Raw genomic sequence first — 24,314 nt, forward strand, 5'->3', positions numbered from 1 at the left:
GTGGCCAAATTCTGAAAGACTTTGCATCCGCAATTAGTAATTTGAAAATTATTCTGAAGTCTGTAGGGATGATTGCAGATGTTAAAGAGAGAAGTGACATGATCAAATTTTAGTTAAAAAAAAAACCCCAAGAAACAACCGAATCAGCTTGGAGTGTGAAGAATGGGTTGAAATGGGGCAGTACTGGAGTCAGGACAACTGAGAGGAGGCTGTGGCATTTTGGTTTGGGGAAGCATGCATGGGGAATTAAGGCAGTGGCAGTGATGATGGAGAAAATGGGATAGCTTTAAGCTTGTTAGGATAATAGAATTTATAGAACTTGGTAATCAATTGGGAAGATGTGAAAGAGGAAGAACTCAAGGATGACTGCCGCTTTTGTGGATTGGGCGACCTAATGACTGATAGTGTTGCCCTCCTACTCTTCATCAACCTCATTATCATTAGTTCTGTTTTCTAGTGATAGTAATTAGTACTTATTGAGTACTTTGTGTGTTCTGAACTATGTTCTTTGTGTTTCTCATTTCCTGTAACAGCCTCTTGAGATAGTTGTTTCTCTTTATTCAGTGTGGAAATAGCCTTAATATTAAAAAATTTTGATATTAGGTTTTTATAATGTGCTAGGCACTGTTTGACATGACTTATGGGTATTGTGCTTAACTTTGTGAGGTGGAGATACCTCTTTCTATAGGTGAGGAAAGAAGCATATAGGAGCTAAATAGCTTTCTCCATGCAGTCTTTACATTTCAGGACTGCTTGTGTAGGGGCCATCCTAATCTTCTCTGTATCATTCCAGTTTTAGTATATGTGCTGCCAAGATGAGCACTCAAGCCTGCTTGTAACTACAACACTACATTTCTTTAGAAGTTAAATAACTGCCCAGGGACACAAAACTTGTAAATGATGTTTTCTTATTTTTAATGGACATCTGTAAGACAGTGTAACTGCTAGGCTTATCGTTTACTAAGGCAGTGAATATGAACAAAGTAGCAAATACAAATTTAGTATGTTTTATCAATTTCATTTTAATATGGTTTTATTGCTAGTTTTATATAGTTAAGTTTTTATGGCTAATTTTGCTTGATTTATTTAACATACACATTTAACGCACATACAAACACAAAATACAGGCTTTTATCCATAGATTATTGACTTAAAGTGGATTCTTTATATGCATCTTTACAAAAGTATACAGGGGCTGAGTGCAGTGGCTCATGTCTGTAATCCCAGCACTTTGGGAGGCCGAGGCAGGTGGATCATGAGGTCAAGAGATTGAGACCATCCTGGCCAACCAACATGGTGAAACCCTGTCTCTACTGAAAATACAAAACTTAGCTAGGCATGGTGCTGTGTGCCTGTAGTCCCAGCTACTTGGGAGGCTGATGCAGGAGAATTGCTTGAACCCAGGAGGTGGAGGTTGCAGTGAGCGGAGATCGTGCCATTGCATTCCAGTCTGGCGACAAAGCAAGACTCTGTCTCAAAAAAAAAAGAAAGAAAAAAGTATAGAGTTTGAGCATCCATAATTCAGAGTGCCCCAGAGTCTGAAACTTTTTGAGTACTGACATGAAACCGTAAGTGGTAAATTTCTGATCTCATATGACCAGTGGGCACTCAGAACACAAGCATACAACATATAGTTGATTGAGTATCCCCAAAGGAAAAAAAACCCTCCCAGCCCCCTTCTGCTGCATGTATATATATTTTTCACACACCAAGATTCCCTCATAATGAAGTGAAAATGGAAAGGAACTGTGACTTTTCAGTAGTCTAGTTGCAGTAATTTGAGAAAAGATATGTTAAATTTTTAAAGATTTATGGCAATAGAGCATCTGCTGATCGCAAAACAGTGGTGAAATTCATTGATGAATTTGCCAAGGTCATTGCTAATGAAAATCTGATGCCAGAACAAGTCTGTATTGCTGTTAAAACATCACTGTTTTGTTGCTGTTGCCTCAGAAACACACTGACAACAGCTGATAAGACATTTCTTTCATTTGGACCTTGGGGAACCTGATGTGAAGACACATCTGATATATGTCTTGGGGTTGAACTTTTTGTGGAGTATCTTACTGGGGTTCTCTGCATTTCCTGAATTTGAATCTTGACCTGTCCTGATAATTTGGGGGAGTTCTCCTATATGATATCCTAAAGTATGTTTTCCAATTTGATTCCATTCTCCCTGTCTCTTTCAGATACTCCGATCAGTCATAGGTTTGGTCTCTTTACATGATTCTATATTTCTTGCAGGTTTTATTCATTCCTTTTTGTTCTTTTTTATCTGTTATTGTCTGCCTGTTTTATTTTGGAAAGATAGTCTTCAGTCTCTGAGGTTTTACCCTCCGCTTGGTCTATTCTGCTATTGATACTTGTGATTGCATTGTGAAGTTCTCCTATTTTGTTTTTCACCTCTATCAGGTCTGTTATGTTCCTCTCTAAGCTGACTGTTGTGACTATCAGCTCTTGTATTGTTTTATCATGATTCTTAGCTTCTTTGCGTTGGGTTACAACATGCTCCTTTAGCTCAGTGAAGTTTATTATTATCTACCTTTCAAAGCCTATTTCTGTCAGTTCAGCCATCTCAGCATCAGACCAGTTACGTGCTTTTGCTGGAGAGGTGGTGCAGTCATTTGGAGAAGAGGCTTTTTGAGTTTTCAGCATTTTTGTGTTGATTCTTTCTCATCTTTTTGGGCTTATCTACCTTTGATCTTTGAGGTTGCTGACCTCTGAGGTTTTTGTGCGGTCTTTTTGTTGATATTGTTGTTTTCTGTTTGTTTGTTTTTCTTTTAGTAGTCTGGCCACTCTATTGTAGGGCTGCTGTGGTTTGCCGGGGGTTCTCTCCAGAACCCAAGTGTCTTGGTTTCTCCCATACCTGGAGGTATCAGCAGTGAACGCCATGAAACAACAAAGATGGCAGGCAGGTCCTTCCTCTGGAAGTTCTGTCCTAGGGGGTACTTACCTGTTGTTGGCCTGCACACACCTATAAGAGGTGGCTGGAGACTACTTGTTGGGAGATCTCAGCCAGTCACCTGCCAAAAGAAGTAGTCTGGCTGCTTTTTGGTAGAGCACGTGTGCTGCATTGAGGGGGACCCTTCCTTGCTGGACTGCCTGTATTCTCCAAAGCCAGCAGGCTGGAGCAGGCTGGAGCAGGCTGGAGAACCGCCGATATGGCGGTCACCCCTCACCTTTGGAGCTCGGTCCCAGTGAGATAGCAAAGCTCTGTTCTTAGAACTGTTAGCCAGTGTATTTCTACACAACACGAATGCTTGAAGTGTTACTGGGTAAAAGTACTGGGTGTTCTTGGTAAAATTTGTATTGTCATGATAATATTAATTTGTTTTATTCTGTTTGAAGGTGTACTGTTTAGTGAGGCAGGGAAACATCTTAGAAAGAGTTTGACTTAGATTTATCTGTTAAACACAGCTATCTTTTAACTGTTTGAAAAACTCTTATATTACTGAAAAATTAAGAAGGGTTTATGATAGCTAGCTTTCATGACTTTATTGAAAAATACCTTTCTGCCTGTGGATGCCACTGAAGAAGCATTGTTAAAGTCTCTCTTCTCCCTGTAATCATGTCTAAGTCAGAGTTTCCTGAAGAGCCCGAACAGCTGAGAAAGCTGTTTATTGGAGGGTTGAGCTTTGAAACAACTGATGAGAGCCTGAGGAGCCATTTTGAGCAATAGGGAAGGCTCACAGACTGTGTGGTAATGAGAGCTCCAAACACCAAGCACTCCAGGGGCTTTGGGTTCGTCACATATGCAACTGTGGAGGAGGTGGATGCAGCCATGAATGCAAGGCCACACATCGTGGATGGAAGAGTTGTGGAACCAAAGAGAGCTGTCTCAAGAGAAGATTCTCAAAGACCATGTGCCCCCTTAACTGTGAAAAAAATATTTGTTGGTGGCATTAAAGAAGACACTGAAGAACATCACCTAAGAGATTATTTTGAACAGTATGGAAAAATTGAAGTGATTGAAATCATGACTGACCTTGGCAGTGGCAAGAAAAGGGGCTTTGCCTTTGTAACCTTTGATGACCATGCCTCCGTGGATAAGATTGTCGTTTAGAAATACCATACTGTGAATGGCCACAACTGTGAAGTTAGGAAAGTCCTATCAAAGCAAGAGCTGGCTAGTGCTTCATCCAGCCGAAGAGGCTGAAGTGGTTCTGGAAACTTTGGTGGTGGTCATGGAGGTGGTTTTGGTGAGAATGACAACTTTGGTCATGGAAGAAACTTCAGTGGTTGTGGTAGCTTTGGTGGCAGCTGTGGTGGTGGTGGTGGATATGGTAGCAGTGGGGATGGCTATAATGGATTTGGTAATGATGGAAGCAACTTTGGAAGTGGTGGAAACTACAGTGATTTTGGCAGTTACAACAATCAGTCTTCAAAGTTTGGACCCATGAAAGGAGGAAACTTTGGAGGCAGAAACTATGGCCCCTATGGTGGTGATGGCCAATACTTTGCCAAAACATGAAACCAAGGTCACTGTGGCAGTTCCAGTAGCAGCAGTAGCTATGGCAGTGGCAGAAGATTTTAATTAGGAAACAAAGCTTAGCAGGAGAGGAGAGCCAGAGAAGTGACAGTTTACAATAGATGCCTAGCTGCTACAAAGAAGACATTATTTAGACAAATACTCATCTGTATGGGCAAAAAACTCGAGGACTGTATTTGTGACTAATTGTATAACAGGTTATTTTAGTTTTTGTTCTGTGGAAAGTATAAAGCATTCCAACAAAGGGTTTGAATGTAGATTTTTTTTTTTGCACCCATGCTGTTGATTGCTAAATGTAATAGTCTGATCGTGACACTGAATAAATGTCTTTTTTCTTTTAACGTGCTGTGTAAAGTTAGTCTACTCTGAAGCCATCTTGGTAAATTTCCCCAACAGTGTGAAGTTAGAATTCCTTCAGGGTGATGCCAGGTTCTATTTGGAATTTATATACAACCTGCTTGCATAGAGAAGCCATTGTCTTCAGAAACCTTGGTGTAGTTAAACTGTGATAGTTACTGTTGTGACCTGAAGTTCACCGTTAAAAGGGATTACCCAAGCAAAATCATGGAATTATTGGTTATAAAAATGATTGTTGGCACATCCTATGCAATATATTTAAATTGAATAATGGTACCAGATAAAATTATAGATGGGAATGAAGCTTGTGTATCATCCATTATCATGTGTGATCAATAAACTATTTAATTATCTTGAAAAACAAAAAAGAAAAATAATTTAGTTTAACTGCCATCCACATTTAAATTACTTAATTAGCATGAAGACTGGGATGTGAAGGAGCTGATTTTCACAAATTGGTATCAATAACTATGAACTGAGTTACTGCAATACATGTGAAAATAATAAATATTAAAAGAAATAGAAGAAAAAGTATGATGAGTGTATTTGTAAAAATTAATTTAAAAATAGAAAGTAGGAGGAAATAATTAATTAGTAAAAAGAATATATACTATTCTGATAGATATGAATGCAATTAAAATAGGTAACATTTACATGAGCAATTCACAAATCTTTTATTTTCATGCTTCATGATTTGTTAAAGTCTTCAACAGAGATTATTGAGTCACACTTTAAGATTGTAAAGCCAGAACCTCTCGGAAAAAAGTCAGTTTTAGGGAAGAATAGGGTCTTTTCTGGCATCTTAAAAAATATAGGTGTATAATTATATGAATGGGGCAGAAAATTTTTAGTACATCCAGTCAACAGTTTTAGTGAGAGTAGACATAAACTAAAATATAATCATGTGCTAATGCAGATACTTCTGTAATCACTGTAAAATGTTTTATATACGTTATTTCTTGGGCTGGACTCTGGAAATTTAGTGTATATTTCTGTTTGACTGTTGGGCACACATTTCTGTCTCCCTCTCTATAATAACTACCTGTATGTAACTTGTAACTGATTAAGTCCTATATAGTGGAGAAAAACTTGCACCTTTGGTTGGTGGGAAGTAGGATTTGGGGTGAGAGTAGATTGATAGCAGAGACGGTAGCTTTCCTTGTGTTAAATTGTACAAGGAGCCACACAGGGTTTCAGGAGAGTGTGAGGAATAGCTCTGAGAGCTATGGAGAATTCATAGCTAGCAGTCATGTAGAACTTGCTGGCTCAGTGCCTTTTTTTGGTCTTTTTTTCCCCTGTCTTTTGTTTGTTTGTTTTTGTTTTTGAACAGAGCATCAGATTAGTGCCAAAAAAGAACAAAGGAAGAGGGCTAAAACAGACTTCCCTGTTAGAGTAGTAATTCCTTGTAGGTGGGAGCTATATACCTGCTACAGCATATTGCTTTTAACTCACAAAGTTTCACTTACAACTAATTAAAAAATATATAAATGATAACATCTGATAGTTTATATATGTATACACACAGATACTTTTTTTCTCTCTCTGTATACAATTCATTTTGTTCTAAGCCAAAATACATTTTTTAAATTATCAGTTCATTTTTTTTTCTTTAAGAGACAGGGTCTTGCCCTGTTGTTAAGGCTCTAGAGTTTGGTGACATGGTCATAATTCACTGCAGACTCGAACTCCTGGGGTCAAGCCATGCTTCCACCTCAGCCTCCCCTAGTAACTAGGAGTACAGGCATGGTCACCATGCCCTGCTTATTACCTGTTAAATTTTAAGTAACAATATTTTCTATGATTATGATGTATTTTAAAATACAATGGGTGAATATAGGTTAACTTAGAATTGAATTGGATGTGCTGCAAACAGTCATTTTATCAAGTTCTAAGTATGTGTTAAGTGAATTTGATGATTGTATGCATTCATTCATCACGTACTTTTTGAATACTTACAAAGTGGTAGTCACTTTTTAGGAGTTTCGGTATATATATTGGTAAAACAAAGCCCCTGTCTGCAGAGAGATTACATTCTAATGAGACATTTCAGTGAGAATGACCTAGAAGTATAAACATACTGGGGCCTGGACAAGCTTGTGTTTCAGGAATAGCCAGAAAGCTAATGAAACTAGAATTGAGTGAATGAATGAGCTAGGTAGAGAATGGAAAGAAATGAGATCAGAGAGCAAGGCAGGGCTAGATCATTGAGGGCCTTAGAGACTAGGAAACGAATTTGGATTTTACTCCAGATGTCATGAGAAGTCATTATAGGGTTTTGAGTAAGAGAGTTGCCTGATCTGAGTTATTTACATATACATACACACACATATATTTCTATGTGTATATATACATATATATTTTTTAAAATCACTCTGACTAAGGTGTGGGGAAGCAGCAGTACAGGGACAAAAATGGAAACAGGGACACCAGATGTTGCAGTAATCCAGATGGGAAGTGATAATGGCTTGAACCAGGGTACTGAAATGGAGGTAGTGAGACAAGGTCAGATTGAGAGTATTTTTTTAAAGGTAGATCTCATAGCAAGCATCAGCTGAAATAGAGTGTGAGAGAAATCATGGATGATTTGATTCTCTAGAATTTTTGCCTAAACAGCTTAGTGAACGGTGGCTTGTTGGTTTGCTGAGATGTATGTGTTGGTGTCAATTTTGTTTTAAATCTTTACATCTTAAATAAGAAATAATTATATTAACATTATCTTAAGTATGTAAGATGTTTTTAAAAAGTCATTATGAAAACTTCTTTTTCAATAGGCGGAGTACGTCCAGCTTGTTACTGAACTTCGAATGACAAGAGCCATTCAGCCTCAGATCAATGCTTTTTTACAGGGCTTTCATATGTTCATTCCACCTTCCCTCATACAGCTTTTTGATGAATATGAATTGGTAAGGAAAAACATCAGTTTTTATGTCCTTACACAACAACACAAAACTCTAGTTGATTTAATTCAGAAATAATTGTGGAGTACTATAATGAATGAAAAAATGTATAAATGAGACAAAATGGTTGAATGCTCATTTATAGAGATTTGATATAAGATTTATGGATGTGCTTCTCTTAAGCTTAATAACCAGATTAACAACTCCTTAATGTGAAATGATTGAGATGTTGACGAACAAATATGAAATATATTTCTATTTCTTCTGTATGGGAGATGTTGAAGGCCAGTCTGCCTATATGCAGTATTCTACATTATTTCTGAATTCTTTATTTGACCACATGATATAAAGGATGCTGATACTTTTTTAAACTTCTAAAAAGAATTAAGAAAACGTTTTTTCTTATTGTATAGTATTATCTTCTTCAGTTTCTTATATTGTCATATATATAATTTTATAATTCTTCATTTCAAACCTATAGAGTTCATCATCTTTGCTGTCCTCTAGTCCCTAATGAATGTTTGGTTTTGCTACTTTAATTTGCCTTTCTTATACTATGATCCAACAGGATTTCTAATTTTATATGATTTATGCCTGTATTTTTCTCCATTTTTCTTTTTTTTTTTTTTTTTGGTAATTTGGAGAATTATTTTGAAACTCTTTGAGTTATCTCAATCTTAATAAAGCACAGTATCTTAAATAGAATGTAGCTGCTTTCTTATCTAAAAAATTGTAATTTGGAATAGTAAGTTCCAGATCCGTGGAAACGTTTTCTTTGGTTTTTATTCTGTCAGAAAATTAGTTTTACCCTATGCCTTTCATTTTAAATGGATACAGATACCGATATATTCTGTTAATTTTACATATGTATCAGTATTTTTAATTTATCACTCATGGTATATCTTAGTATAGTAGTGCTAGGCTGCAAACCCATATTCCCTGGCCCCAGATCCCATCAGTGTTGCCAGTCTGCTTCTTGGTGGCATGAGAAATCAGAGGGACTTGGCTTTTGAACTTTTTGTGTGACTTTGTGTCTTTCATAGGGGAGGGCTATGCTACACTGAGAAAGGAACCTTTTAAAAAATTTGATGTAAACATCTAAGCTAGATGTGCATCTGAGTTAAAGGATTCAGGTTAAATTCTAGAGTTTTAGTGAGGAGGAGGTATCAAGTAGCTCCACTGTCCTGAACTGGAGGTATAGTCATCCATTGTAGACTGTTCTTCCATACTGTGCTGCTTGTGAATTTATCCATGATAGAACCAGAATATAAAAACATTGAGTCGTGCAATACTAGGTAAGCTGAAGGCTATGAATACTTACGTGATTCAGTTTCTAACTATTAGTTTAAGTTATATACCTTACACACAGTTCCAACAGAAGAATTCAGTTTTTGGTTTTTTTTTGTATTTAAAAAAATTGATTGGGACTTAAAATATTTTTGTTTTATGTACTTTTTATTCTAGAATTCTCATTTCATCTATTTGTTTTTGGTCAGTTTAATAACTTTTTTGCTCAGTTGTTAGATGGGATAATAAAGATCCTTTCTTCTTCTTCTTCAAAAAATCATAACAAGTAATGTGATATTCATAAAGTGCTTCAAATTTCTTAAGAGAATATAATATTAGTCATTTTTATTAATAATTACGAATAATGAAAGCATACTTAATATTATTAAAAGCTTATCTTCAGCCTAGAAGGGAAAAGGATTAAACTCATGAATTACAAGACATGCATAAAGCCTATCCCACTCCCTTTTAGCAGATCTGTATCAGAGTCCTGCCAGAGAACAGAATTTCCCCAGATGGTTCAAATATTGAAACTTTAACAAAGGGACTATTATAGAGATATGGGCAATGTTAAGAATAAGCAAGGTCTAGTGAGACATCCACAGACTGGCAACAGGGAAAGCCTTTATCATCCCTAGGACTGAAGAGACAGGTAGAGGAATTACTATGAAGAGCTCTGTGGGAGCTTCACCCACCAAGGAGGGGCCACCTGGCAGTAGCCATACTTGAGGAGCCGTAGCTACTGCAAAGAGGTGCTGAAGCAGTGAGGGAGCATAGAATACCCTCACCTCCAGACTAACTGCCTAACTGCCTGTGTTTCCCAGGCTCCAAACCCAACCGGAAATTGGCAGGCAAGAGGGCCAGCAGGAAAACGCAGCCAGTCCGAAGTGCAAAGGAAGGTAGAGAATGTATTTGGGGTGGTCAGTGGAGGCTAATGACCATCTAGGAAGAGGATTCTGTAGTACTCTGACTAGGAGGACTAAAACACACCCTATACTAGCAGTTCTAAAAGTTTTTGGTCTTCAGACCCCTTACAACTAAAAAGTTTTTGTTTATGTGGGTTATGTCAGTGGATATTTACTATACTCGAAATTAAAACAGAAATGTAAAATATTTTATTCACATGAAATAATCCATTATATATGAACACAGATAACATTTGAAAAACTAAAATTGCATTTTCCAGAACAAAACAAAAATAGTGGGAAGACTGGTACTGTTTTACATTTTTGCAAATTTCTTTAATGTCTAGCTTAATAGAAGACAAAGGGCCCTCATAACTGCTTTTGTGTACAATCTGTTGTGATATGTTGTTTGGTTTGGTTGGAAGATATGAAGAAAATCCAACCTCATACAGATAAGCTGGAAAAGGGAGAACCTCATGGACCCGCTGAATAGATCTCAGAAACCCTCAGGAGTTCTCAGTTGTTGCCTTGTACTAATCTTATTCAAGGTACAAGGTCAGGTATATGTTATGAGTAGTTACTATAGAAGACATGATTTTGAGTCCTGGGGTAGCTATGTCCCTGAAATAACAAATCCTGATGTTCTGGCTTATCAGTGTAAATGTAGTCTAATCATTGCCTCCCCTGACTATGTAAATGTATCTAACTGTGAAATATAGACTGATTCAGAGAAGTGGACAAGCTCTTTTCATGTCCTCTTTTCCCTTGGAAAACAAAAAGGTAAATACATTGGCATTCTTAATTTCATTTTTACTTATATGATTGAGATTTTGTGCCTTTATTCGATGATCTTCCTAGAAAAAACAAACCTATCAAGTCATTAGGAAAATTGCTTTTTTTTTTTGACTGGAGAAAATTGACTTTAAAGGATCCAAATTATTCCAGAATAGAATTCCTAAAAGGCCTAAATCTTTTTTACAAATGGTAACTATTTTTGTATTACCTCCTTTTTCCTCATGATAAGGATTTCTTGATGATTTTCCTCTTGTTTAGTCAAGTATATATTCAGGTCTTTGTTGTCACTTTCATGTTGATAATACTGTCTCCTTACAGAAGTTAACAACTTTGCTAAGAATTGTAAAAATATAAAGTAAACCAAAGATAATGTTGATAAAACTTTTGCACATATAAGCTGTTGTTGCATATGTTTGCATATAAAAACATGTTTTAATGAAATTACATCAATATGGAAACATCTCCACATCTTATAAAATTTGAGATTATTAGCATCAAGGATTCTCTCTCATGTAATGCTTGTTATTGATGACATGCAGGAACTGTCACAAAAATATATCAGTTTTACATGGGATTAGTTTCTAATTAAGGCAAATTTACCATTAAAATGTAATAACTTTTTTCCCCAAAGAAGATTATTGAAATATTTTCTCTTCCCCCAAGGAGCTACTGCTTTCTGGTATGCCAGAAATTGATGTGAGTGATTGGTTAAAAAATACAGAATACACAAGTGGCTATGAAAGAGAAGATCCAGTTATTCAGGTAAAATTTCTCTAGAGTTTAGAATGAAGTTAAGTTTTGCCATTTAATTTTGTAAGCTTTTCAGCACTATTGGATGAAAACTTACATTAATTAACAAAGTGTTTTCTTAAATTATTCTTGTGGGAATAATGCATATGAAAGCTTTGCATGAAATCATTTTTGATAAACAAGTTTCATAGAATAAAATGTGCTTTATGAATATTGCATATTTATCTGGTATTGAGAAATCTACAATTGCTCTGAAATATGAGCTAAGGGTTTTTTTTTGTTGTTGTTAGTGGTTCTGGGAAGTTGTGGAAGATATTACTCAAGAGGAGAGAGTTCTTCTCTTGCAGTTTGTTACTGGCAGGTAAGAAGTATTTTTATGATAATATGGAAATAATTTAATGTATTCTGTTTTTTAATGGCTTAGAAATGACTAAAATGAGGAATTATTACTCTGAATTGTCAGTAACTTGCCACTCTTTCCACTGTTTTGGGTATTAAAGAAAGATTTATTTTAGTATTAAAGATAAGACATTTATAGTAGTGATCAATTATGTTTATTTAATATATTAAAAAGCATCTCCAATCAGGACTATCAGAATGTTGTACTTTATAATTTGGAAATCTTTTTGCTGTGCATGTGGGTCAATGATAGTAGCCAAATTTTTAACATCTGTGTATTCCTGGTTTGGTTTAATAGTAAGGCAATTCAGTTTATCCTGGATAACTCATATATATACTCTATATTACCCATACACAATAATTTTTCTGTAATTCATAGTAAACTTTAAAGTGTCAAGATTCATGGCCTAAAAAATAATTTGTGGTACCACACTTCTTTGAAAAGTCCACTTTTAGAAGCAGTTAAATATAATAGGTATTAGAAAACTAGATGATTTGAAAACTAAATGATTTAACCATCTTTTAGCTTATATTTCTGAAAGGTGTAAAAAAAATTCTGATTTTCACTTTTGATAACAGAATTTTGTCTTCTGTTTGTGAAAACATAATTCACTTTTTTCATTATAAATGTACATATTTCTCCTAGGAAAGTTAGAAAACAGAAAATTAGAATAAGAAAAACCACAGCTCATCAGTAATAACCACTATAAACAATTTGATGTGTTTACTTCTGTATTTTTTCTGCATATGTAAAAACCGTAATTGTGGCTATATATCTGTCTAAAATACATATATATATATATATATAATTTTCTAAAACCATATTTTTAAATTTTAAAAATAGTGTTTAATCATTGTACAAAATTTGGAAAATGGAGAAAATAGAAGAAAATAAAAATCCTGTTAAGTGATCCCACTATTCAGAGATAACTACAATTAATATCTTGCATTTTTTTAAAAGGCTTTTTACTGTATAATCAGAAAAATAGTTGCAGTCACACTATAGATCTAATTTTAAAGAATAAATAAATACTCTGGACATGGTGGCTCGCGCCTGTAATCGTAACATTTTGAGAGGCTGAGGCGGGCAGATCACTTAGGTTTAGGAGTTTGAGACCAGCCTGGGTGACATGGTGAAACCCTGTCTCTACAGAAAATACAAAAAGCTGGGCATGGTGGCACATGCCTGTGGTCCCAGTTACTCGGGAGGCTGAGGTGGGAGGATCACTTGAGCCTGGGAGGTGGAGGTTGCAGTGAGCCGAGATTGTGCCACAGCTCTCCAGCCTGGGTGACAGAGTGAGACCCCATCTCAATAAATAAAAAATAAATAAAACAACTATTAACAGGTTATAGGCTAAATATATATATAAAAAAAACTTGTTATTTTGTTTTTTGCCTCTGAATGCCAAGAAATACTCAGAGCCTTGAATAACTTAATAAAAGAGATGAAAAAGTAATTCTGTTTTCTATGTAAGAAGGTTGACAATTTGACAGTTCACGTAGGAGAGAAAAAAATCACCTCCAATCTGTATTCCCAAAAATAATCACTGATAACATTTTTGTTATTTTTAGAAATTTATATTTTGTTATATTTAGAAATTTACATATATAATTTTTACTTTAAAAACCATTGTTATGACTTTTTGAATTTAGCAATATGTTATTAAAATTGTTCCATTTATAGATCTATGTAATTTTTAATGGCTGTCTAGTTTTCTTTTTAGGGGCTTCCTTTAATTGATCCTTTATTGCTAAATTTTCCTATTTATGAATAATGCTGTACAAATAAGGAATTCTTGTGCTTCTATCCTTGAGGGGCAGTCTGATTATAGAAGGTAAATTCTTAGAAGGGAAATTTTTGTATATGAGAATATGTAAATTGTTATAATCTTGATACATATTCATTTATCTTCTAGAAGAAGGGTATTGATATCAGTAGAGAATGAGAGAACTTATTCCTTTATCAGCACAGGGTATAGTCATTTTTATTTTCATATAATTTATTGTATATAATTTTTTGTGTGTGGTATAAATTACCTTTCTTTATTCTTTGGTATTCCACAATTATTTTAAAAAATTCAGTTTTAAGTGTTCTTTATATATTAGGGGTATTAACTCTGCAAATAGTTTTCTTAATTTATCAAAGTTAAATACACAGATTTCCATGTGTTTTAAATTTATAACTTGAAAGTTTTAAATTACCATATTGCCAAGTTGATTATCATTATTTTCCTTTGTGGTTTTTGTAAATCCTTCCCTACTGCTAAGATTTTATATATGTTTATATAAATTTCTTAATGTAAGTTTTTATAATTTCTGTTTTTACATTCCAATTTTTAAGCCATCTGGAGTTTGTTTTGGTTTATGTTGTGAAGTATTTTTTCCTAAATGGTTTATACTTCAACACCACCTAGTGAATTATTATATTTTCCCCATGATTTGGTCAATATGAGTCTTTAAGATGCAGAAATCAGTTATTCAAATTTTTTAATACTAAGTTGTCTCTTAGGTGGCTGCTCCTATAGTGTAAAAAAAAAATGCTAGAACTTACAGTAATACACAAGCCTTCTCCACTTTAACTAGAACAGTCATTGTTAGCAATGCTGAGGTCATCAAGTGTGGCAGATCCACTTGAATAGAGGTGAAAGATGTGGGTGTAGAGTAGAAGCCAAGGAAGCTGCAGGAAACCACAGGGCTAGCTCCACCCTCAGAGTGAAGAATCCACTCTTCAACATTAAGTCTAATTAGAGTCCTGTATTTTAAGTTCAGACTGAGAAAGTTTTAAGCTTTTAAAAATCTTAACTTTTACCTTGAACTCCCAGTCATTAGTATAGATACAGTACTTGTTGTTCAAAACCAAAAGTGTAAATTTTTTTCTTTTTTAATTTTTGGAAAATTCTGATTTTGTATTTGTTTATATTTTAGATACTGAAGTATCTTTCTACAGGTCTGTAGTATAATTTAGTGCAATCTTACAGAAAAATCAAATGTGTTCCAATTGTTGAACCAACAATTAATACAAAAGTGATTTTTTAATATTTTTATTAGTATTGACATTAATATTTTGTTGCTCTATAAGACCATCTTAAATGTTTTACTTTTTATTATCCCTTAAGAATCAGACTTATTTCTTTTTTCTTTTTTTTGAGAAAGAGTCTTGCTCTGTCACCCAGGCTGAAGTGCTGTGGCACAATCTCAGCTCACTGCAACCTCCGCCCCCCAGGTTCAAGAGATTCTCCTGCCTCAACCCTCTCGAGTAGCTGGGATTACAGGCGCCTACCACTATGCCCAGCTAATTGTGTATTTTTAATAGAGGTGGAGTTTCACCATGTTGGCCAAGCTAGTCTCAAATTCCTGATCTCAAATGATTCACCTGCCTCGGCCTCCCAAAGTTCTGGGATTACAGGCGTGAACCACTGTGCCTGGCTTATTTCTTTTTTTTTTTCTTTTGGGATGAAATTGCTCTGTTGCCCAGGCTGGAGTGCAGTGGCTTGATCTCGGCTCACTGCAACCTCCATCTCCCGAGTTCAAATGATTCTCCTGCTTCAGCCTCCCAAGTAGCTGGGATTACAGACGGGCATACCACTTTGCCTGGCTAATTTTTGTATTTTTAGTAGAGACAGGGTTTTACCATGTTGGCCAGGCTAGTCTCTATCTACTTAACTGATCTCAAGTGATCCACCAGCCTCAGCCTCCCAAAGTGCTGGGATTACAGGCATGAGCCACCACACTCGCCCCATTTCTTTTTAAATGCAATAGAAGTATGCCATTTTTGTTGACTGTAATTTTATACTGTATAATCTAAGTGTCATAATATTCAACCAAAGACTGTTTTATTAATTTTTCTCATACATACTTATGCCTGATAAATTATAATCTTAACATGATAAGATCTGATTATATAAGTATGGGGCCAGCCATATTTTCATAGTGCAGGAAAAGAGGAGTAAGGTTTCAGGAATGGGTCATGAATATCAGCTTATAGAATAATTTTAATTAACATGTTAAAAGTAGAGGATCTTCTGAATTTTTAACTCACCTTTCTTACTTGTGTGAAGAACATTAGATTGATCATACTATTGAAATACTGTGCTATAATTTGTATAAAATCAATGTCAACATTTATTTTCTCATCTTGTCTTGATAAAATAGTTACATTTAATTTGAAATTCTATATCTTAGGAAATTCAGAACAGCTTGATTTTTATCCCTTTTCATGTTTGGTCACCTTGTTAATTTTTTAGGCAAAAGTTAAATATATAAATGAACTAATGTTAAATTTTATTTTAACTTACAAAGAGATATAGCCAGGTCTTCTTATTCTCTTGCTGCAAGTAGGAATTGTTTATGCATTAGTGTCTTATAAGCAAGATTCAGGCATACTTTTAATATTGACTTGGTTTACTAAGGTAAGTTCAGGAATTTCATCAGTAAACCAAACCAGACGACTTCCCAGATAGAAGAGAAAATTGCTGTTTTTATGGATGCTTTATATTGGATTGTTAAATGTTTTTTTTCCCTGTGGATGTATACATATCATCAATGATTTCAAATAGACAATCTTGGTGCATTTTTTCAACTGTTGGTGGGTGTGTGTGTATGTATGTGTGTGTGGGGGGGGGTTTATGTTTGTGAAAATGCATATCATAAAATATTTAAACAATTTTTAAGTGTACACTTTTGTGGAATTAAGTGTATTTGCATTAATGTGTGATTATCACCACCATCCATCTCCTGCATTTTTCATCTTTCCAAACTGAAACTCTGTACTCATTAAACACCAACTCCCCATCCTCCTTTCCACCTCATTGTTTCTGACAACCACCTTTCTACTTTAAGTCTTTACGAATTTGACTACTCTTAAGAACTTCATATAAGTGGAATCATACAATATTTGCCCTTTTGTGATTGCTTTATTTCACTTAGCATAAGTTATTCAAGGTTCATCCATTTTGTAGCAGAGGTCAAAATTTTCTTCCTTTTTAAGGCTAGTTAATACTCCCTTGTATATGTACACCACACTTTGCTTATTCAGTCTTCTGTTGATGGACACCTGGGTTGCTTCTACCATTTGGCTATTGTGAATAATGCTGCTGTGAACATGGACGCGCAGATACTTCTTTGAGTCCGTGCTTTCAGTTCTTTTAGATATATACCCAGAAGTGGAATTGCCTGATCATATGGTAATTCTGTATTATAATTTTGTTAATTTTATTCAGGAACTGGCATACTCTTCATAGAGGCTGAAAAGCCTCTGTGGAAATTTCATTTTTACATTCCCAGCAGCAATTTCTTTACATCCTTGCCAATACTTGTGATTTTCTTTTTTTTTTTTTTTTGATTTTTTGCCAATAGTCATCTTAATGAGTGTAAAGTGGTTTTGATTTTCATTTCCCTAGTAAATAGTGGTGTGAGCATCTTTTCATGTGCTTATTGGGCATTTGTGCATCTTTTTTTAAAGAAATATCTATTTCAATTCTTTGCCCATTTTTAATCAGGCTGTTTTTTTGTTTTTGTTTTTTTTGCTGTGGGAATTCTTAATATATTCTGGTATTAATTTGGTGTCATATTCAATAAATCATTGCCAAATCTGGTGTTATGAAGCTTTTCCCTTGTATTTTCTTCTAAGAATTTTATAGTATTATCTCTGACATTTAGGTCTTCAATCCATTTTGAATTAGTTTTTAAGTAACTTAGTATAAAGTAAGGGTCCAACTTCATTTTTGTTGTGAATATCCAGTTTTCCCAACACACTTCATTGAAAAGACTATCTTTTCCCCTTTGAATGTTGCTGGCAGTTTAGCTGAAAATCATTTCCTGTGTATGTGAGGGGTTATTTCTGGCCTCTATTCTATTGGTTGATATGTCTCTTTTCTTGGCAGTATCACACTGTTTTGATTACCACAGCTTTGTAATAAGTTTTGAAATCAGGATATGCGAGTCTGCCACCTTTGTTCTTTTTTTTCAAGACTGTGTAGGCTAGTCGAGGTTCACCTTTTTTTTTTAAGTGAACTAAACTATGCTTTATGTTATAAATCATTTATTTTTTAGAAAATACTTTAAGTCTTCAGATCTTTGCAAGTATGTTTTTAGTAATCTATACACTAAATGTTCTTTTGTCATTATTCTAATTTATCCAAAAAGCACTACAGCACCTCATTTAAAAAGCAATAGAATTTTTTAGTATCAGTTTAATCATGATACAGGCATAAGCTAACTTTAGAAGAAATATTAATTTTCTTTTTGATGTATATAGAACTTGAGAAGTTGTCATTACATCCTCTACAGCCATATACCCAAGATTAATTTTCTACTGATGTGTTAGGCATTATATGTTAGCCTTCCTGTGGCCTCATTATATTAGTTGATGTTTGAAAAATATATTTGATATTCTGGATATCAGAGAGGAACATAAAGAATTTTCAGTTTTTTCACTATGAAAAACAAAATAAAACAAAAAACGCTTAGGGCCTAGATATTTTTCACAAACAAGGAAATCATTTGGATTACATGTCAGAGCATTTATTGCTCAAATTAATCAATCAAATATTAATCTATTCAGCAAACACTAAATGAATGTCTACTCCAGGCATTTTGCTAGCCCCAGGGTTATAGATGTAAATATGACATGTTTGGGCACTCAAATAAGCCCCATTTCAATAGAGAAATACATGAAAGCAAACAGTTGTGAATGTAGCATGCTAAGTGCAATATTGATGTATGTGCTGTGTCCAGTTGCAAGCATAGTATGGAAATGCTGAGGGGTGTCTCCATGAAAGCTTACTGACTCATCACAAAGGAACTTACAGTAATGAGTTGGAGTTATGTAGACTAAAAAATGTCATGTTGTCATTGTCTTAGAGTTGGACATATTCCTACCCTAACTTAGAACTTGAATTTATCTGTCCCAGATAGCTTTCTTTCATGATTACAATGTATTAAAACTCTTAGTTCCAGAGTCCCACATGGAGGGTTTGCTAATATCATGGGTGGAAGTGGATTACAGAACTTTACAATCGCTGCTGTACCATATACTCCAAATCTTTTACCAACTTCAAGCACATGGTATGTTGAATTTGTTTATTTAAATTCATTACAAATGTTTTGATTAATTTTGAATGATCAGAGGTCTAACTATTGCTGTATTGAGAGGAAAACCTCAGCTGTGATCTCTCTCCAGGATTTTGGCATCACCGATAAGTAATTATGTAGTTTTTTGGGGCCCTGTTTTTGGTAGGGAAAATGGTTGTGGAAACCCTAACATCCTATACAATTTAATTGACTATAGTTCAAGTATCACTAAAGTTACACTATCATAAGTAGCACTCAGTTACACACCATCATTTCAAATCAAATTGCCCTATTCCTTATTTATTTTAAGCTGAAAGGAACTTACTTTCTTCCACTGCATTTGCATGCTGAAAGAAACTGCAATGCAGCAGATTTTTTCTTCTTTTTAAATACTACTTTAGGGTTTTTCCATTTGAATGCAAATTTGAGAGGATGATTTTATGTTAATTATGAGTAGTGTTTTCACTGCGAGACAAAACAATGAGAAATTTTATAGATTTCCTGTTTTATGGTGGTGTATTTTTCTTTTAAAGCATCAACATGCTCAAGCTACCTGAATACCCAAGTAAAGAAATACTCAAGGACAGACTTCTTGTGGCACTACATTGTGGCAGTTATGGTTATACAATGGCATAATGAAATCTGGAAAACTCGTCTGACTGCTGATGCACAATTCAGAATGGCAGAAGTAATTTGGGAAAATGTCAACGGAAAAGCAGCCTAAATGCAACCCATAGGCAGGGCTGATGCTTCAGATTTATAAAGGATCATCAGGTTTTCTGTTTCTCTCTCTCTCTTTTCCCTTTTATGTTTTCTCTGTTTGTGATACAGTTAGAAAATACACAATCACAGTAGACTTTATTTTTTAAAATGCTAATTGAAAGTAGTAGAGACTGTTCTTTTTCATAATTAATTTTATCCAAGATTGTATTAAGGCAAAATCTTATTCTACATTATACTTCTGCTCTGTAACTGTCTTCTTAAAAGGGTGTTTTCTCCTAATTTTCTGATAGATGAGTTCATCCAGCTGGTATGTTCTTTTGCATGTAAAGTGCCATTTATATTTTAGAAAGCTATTGTATAGAATGGATTAATTTAGATTGTGTATAAAGCCACAAATATGTATTTTCCCACGGTGTATTCTATATTGCAATGATTTTTTTTAGCATTTTAATATTTTAATATATATTGTAAAATTTAGACTGATGGTACTAACAGCTGATGAAATGACATCTAATTTATATATTAAAGCTTACAGTATATTGTATGAATTATTTGCATCTTTCAGTGGCCAGTTTTCCATATGTATATATTGTGGTCTCAATGTTTTCCTTATGCCTTATTTTAATTTATAATGAAGGTAAAATTAAAATGTATTTTGCCACATTTATTTTCATTACTTTTATCTGTGAGCTCTGACACATCTGAAGAAGTAATCTGATGTGCAGATTACAATTTAAATATGTTAATATTTTTTACTTCTTAAATGTGCTTTTGTCATTAAAATGTCAAGTTCAAGTGATATGTGCCTAATACTGAGTGTTGGGTTTTTTAAATTTTTGGGTGGTTTAATCAGTTTTCTTTTGAAAAGATGTACTTGAATAGTTACAGCATATGTTTGAACAGGAAGTAGGAACGTGCAAACATGAAGAAATGCCATTGGAAGGATTTTAATGTTTAGGATCTTCCCTTGTAAACTAAAAATAGAATATTCAATGACATTATTGTTGTAGAATGGCATATACAGATTTTCTCATAAGCAGTCATTATGTTTGTCAGTAATGTTTGAGAGACATATAAGTTGAAAGTTTTGCTAAATTATAAAGCTTCTTTAATACATTGGTTTTGGTTATCTTGTTCCTGTCTTTTCTAAATGTTAACAAAATATATCTTAACAGATTACATGAAATTTAGGAATTATTTAAAAATTACCATTAGCTTTAAAATTAAGATTCAGATGCGTTATTTATAGTAACTGAAGCCAATAATATATAAAGTTTTGATTTTTTAAAATTTAATTGTAAGTCACTGCCATGTTAGTTTTCAAATAGATAACCACCTTTAATATTACATTGCTAATAATACTAAAGTTTACAGGTATCTGTTTCTAACCATACAGTACATTGGCTTTTTCATATTAGTTATTTTACAAATAGTTGCATAAAAGAGATAGATAATAAAATATTAAATAGCTGAGTGTAATGGCTTCTGTCTGTTCAATCTCAGCATTTCGAGAGGCTGAGGTGGGAGAATTGCTTAAGCCCAGAAGTTCAAGACCAGCCTAGACAGCCTAGGAAGATCCCATCTCTACAAAACATAAAAATAAGCTGGGCATGGTGGCATGTGCCTCTGGTGGGAAGGCTGGGTATGAGATCACTTGAGCCCAGGAGGTCGAGGCTGTAATGAGCCATCATTGTGCAACTGCACTCCAACCTGTGAGACTTTGTCTCAAAAAGAAAAAAAAAAAAGAAATACGATATTTAACCACAAATTAGAATATTTTAAAATATAGATCTAGTTATTTCAGGTTTTATTTTTTCACATTTTAAAAATAAGAGTAAAGTTAATATAAAGAGATTTTACAAAGATTAAAAATACGATTTAGAGGCAGCATCTTTTTAATTTACTCCATTCCCACAATTTCTTATATATGTAGATGGCTATGTTGAATGCAAGGTAGTATTAAAAAATGATTAGAAAGATTTTATTTTCCTTTGGGTAAAAGAAGATTATGTTAATAGGAAGATGACTCAATTCTTAAAAGTAGTTTCATATAAAGAAGAAGACAAATAAAATACTCGAAAGGAATAAAAATAGAAAGCAAGGGAATGTATTGTAGGAAGCTGATTAATGAAAATATCTGGACAGAGTAGATGAAGTTATCTCAATAGTTTGAGGGGATAGTGACCACATAGTTAATAAAATCCATTTTCTAGTTAACCCAAGAGCAAAATGTAATAGAAGGAAATCCCAGCTTGTAAATAATCTGCTGAACGCAGCCTCTACTATTGAGGCAGTCTTTTGGATATGGGGGAAATGCAGGCTTTAAAAGATAGGTCACAAGTTGGAGGCCCAGGAGATGATTCCTACTTATTTGTTTGTCATAGTAATTCCAAAATTTTGAATGAGTTATCAACATTTTACAAAACCTGAAGATTTCATGCAGAAGTCGGTAGTTTTGGGTTCTTTTGAGCAGTGAGACAATATTGGGCACACGGGTGCATATTCCTACAAAGCATTATTAGTACTCTGGAATTGAGTAAATGCTGCTGCTTTGAATAACTGAATGTGCTCTCCAGTTTGCCATTTCCTTTCTTTCTTTCTTGTTTTTTTCTGAGACAGAGTCTCACTCTGTCACCCAGGCTGGAGTGTAGTGACATAATCTTGGCTCACTGCAACCTCCACCTCCTCGATTCAAGCGATTCTTGCTCCTCAGCCTCCTGAGTAGCTGGTATTATAGGAGTGCGCCACCACCCCTGACTAAATTTTGTACTTTTAGTACAGATGGGGTTTCATCTTGTTGGTCAGGCTAGTCTTGAACCCCTAGGGACCTCAAGTGATCCCCCCACCTCAGCCTCCCAAAGTGCTGGCATTACTCCACCATGCCCAACCAGTTTGCCATTTTCTTAACCCAGTGTGCTTCCCTAATTTATGTTATCTTCCTGGCCATTGAAAGCACTGGAGTCTGCTTTAAAGAATCTATGTTGATCAGAAATGTTCCCTTGGAGTGTAAATTGGTACAGATTCTTTGGAAGACAATTTGGTACCACCACAGATTTTTTAAATGTACACATAATCTCTTACCCAAAAATCCTAAGAATTTATATCTTAGGGATCCACTTGTTCATGTACATAAGGATATTTGTATAGTAATGTTCACTGAAGCCTTGTTCATCATAGAGAAAAACTGAGAATAACTTCAGTGTCTATCAGTAGGGAGCTGCCTAATAATGTGTTACAACCATAGAACAGAATAATAATAAGTATGTACAAAGGATGCAGTGGATTAATACATACCGATATATAAATGTTTCTCAGGTATAAATGAAATAAGGTATATAACAGAATGACTAATGTGAAATACAATATATATGGGATTATGTGCAAAAAAAATTTCTGGGAAGGTGAATAAGACTATTGCTATATCTGGGAATGAGTTTGTAGTGGGATGGACTTTTTCACTTCATAACTTTTTTCCCTGTTTCTCTAAATTATATGCCTGCTATTTTCTGTATTTTATATATATATATGTGTGTGTGTGTGTGTGTGTGTATGTATATATAAACATCCACTATCTTTAATCAAAAAAGGAAGTATCAATAGGTTTTTTTGAATCTGTAAAGTGCTGTAACAGTAACAGTAATAAACAGTATTTTTATAATCATAAAACTTACAATTTTAGGTTTAAAACAAGTCTAATTAAACTTTTTGTAAACAGTTAAAAAAAAAAGGAATGCTCTCTTGGCCACAAGGTCATTTCCATATTGCCTGATAATTAGCACTGTTTTTAGCTCTCTATAATTCTACCAATTAAAGATTTATGAACACTTCTCTCTCTTAACTTTTTTAAATAACAAAAGGGGTACTTAACTGATATGGGAACATCTGGAAAGCATAGATTAGTGTACTAACTGGTAAAAAGCAATAAATTATAATTCTAAGCCCACAATTGTGTTATATTTGCTTCTATAGCAATGAATTTTTTACACAGTTGAGTTCATAAAGAACATAGCACTTAGTATCTTATTTTCTTAGCATTTTGTTTTAAACATTTTCAGTCATTAAAACTTTTTTAATTAAAAAAATGCTTTTTCTAGAGATGGAGGTCTCTCTATATGTTGCCCAGGCTGTATTCAAACTCCTGGGCGCAAGCGATCCCTCCACATCAGCCTTCCTAGTGGCTGGGACTGTAGCTGAATGCTACTGTGCCTGGCTTGTTTGTAAACGTTTTGGGGAATGGTAGTATAATATTCTGTTGTATGGATGCATCATAATTTATTTGACTATGTCTCTAAAATTAACATTTACATTTCTAATATTGTTGCTTTTATAAATAACAGGAGTGATCATGTTGCCTGGGTTATTTGTTGAAATGTCCATCAATTGCTCTGTGGTCATAGAATTACTGCTTGAAGGCTCAAGAAAGGGGTGTTGGAAGGAGGAACCCTTTGTTAGGTATGACAGCAGTACCGTTAGGCCTGAGTGCCCTACCAGGGTTTAGGTTAGAAAAGGAGCCAAAGCTGCGGGATGAAAGTCAGTTATTTTAATCATTGCCAACCTCCAGTCTCTTACCCAAGAACAGGGGAGGAAATTCATCTTCTGTATGACACAAGCCCCATTCACAGGACTCAGCACTTGAGCATT

The 24,314-nt window shown here is 34.5% G+C and overlaps 1 protein-coding gene and 1 non-coding gene across 6 annotated transcripts in view; one reads left to right on the top strand and one right to left on the bottom strand.

Annotated features, from left to right (window-relative positions):
• The window catches only part of HACE1 (HECT domain and ankyrin repeat containing E3 ubiquitin protein ligase 1), a 104,070-nt gene extending 80,571 nt beyond the window's left edge, over positions 1 to 23,499 (top strand). For 4 of the 5 annotated variants that reach the window (XM_012438445.2, XM_021670516.2, XM_012438446.3 and 1 more), the window contains 5 exons: positions 7,618 to 7,749; positions 11,394 to 11,492; positions 11,771 to 11,841; positions 18,831 to 18,944; positions 19,484 to 23,499. In XM_012438445.2, coding sequence (XP_012293868.2) covers positions 7,618 to 7,749; positions 11,394 to 11,492; positions 11,771 to 11,841; positions 18,831 to 18,944; positions 19,484 to 19,586 — 519 coding nt within the window. In that variant the 3' untranslated portion in view covers positions 19,587 to 23,499. The other variant, XM_012438447.2, reaches the window with a different exon arrangement.
• On the bottom strand, positions 714 to 823 carry LOC135268544 (U6 spliceosomal RNA). Its single transcript, XR_010336853.1, has one exon. It is a non-coding gene; the product is annotated as a U6 spliceosomal RNA (small nuclear RNA).
• Positions 23,500 to 24,314: the final 815 nt, after the last annotated feature.

This window comes from Aotus nancymaae, unplaced genomic scaffold (assembly GCF_030222135.1).
Source record: "Aotus nancymaae isolate 86718 unplaced genomic scaffold, 86718_ANA_hifiasm-v0.15.2.pri h1tg000040l, whole genome shotgun sequence".
In the NCBI taxonomy this organism is placed as follows: Eukaryota; Metazoa; Chordata; class Mammalia; order Primates; family Aotidae; genus Aotus; species Aotus nancymaae.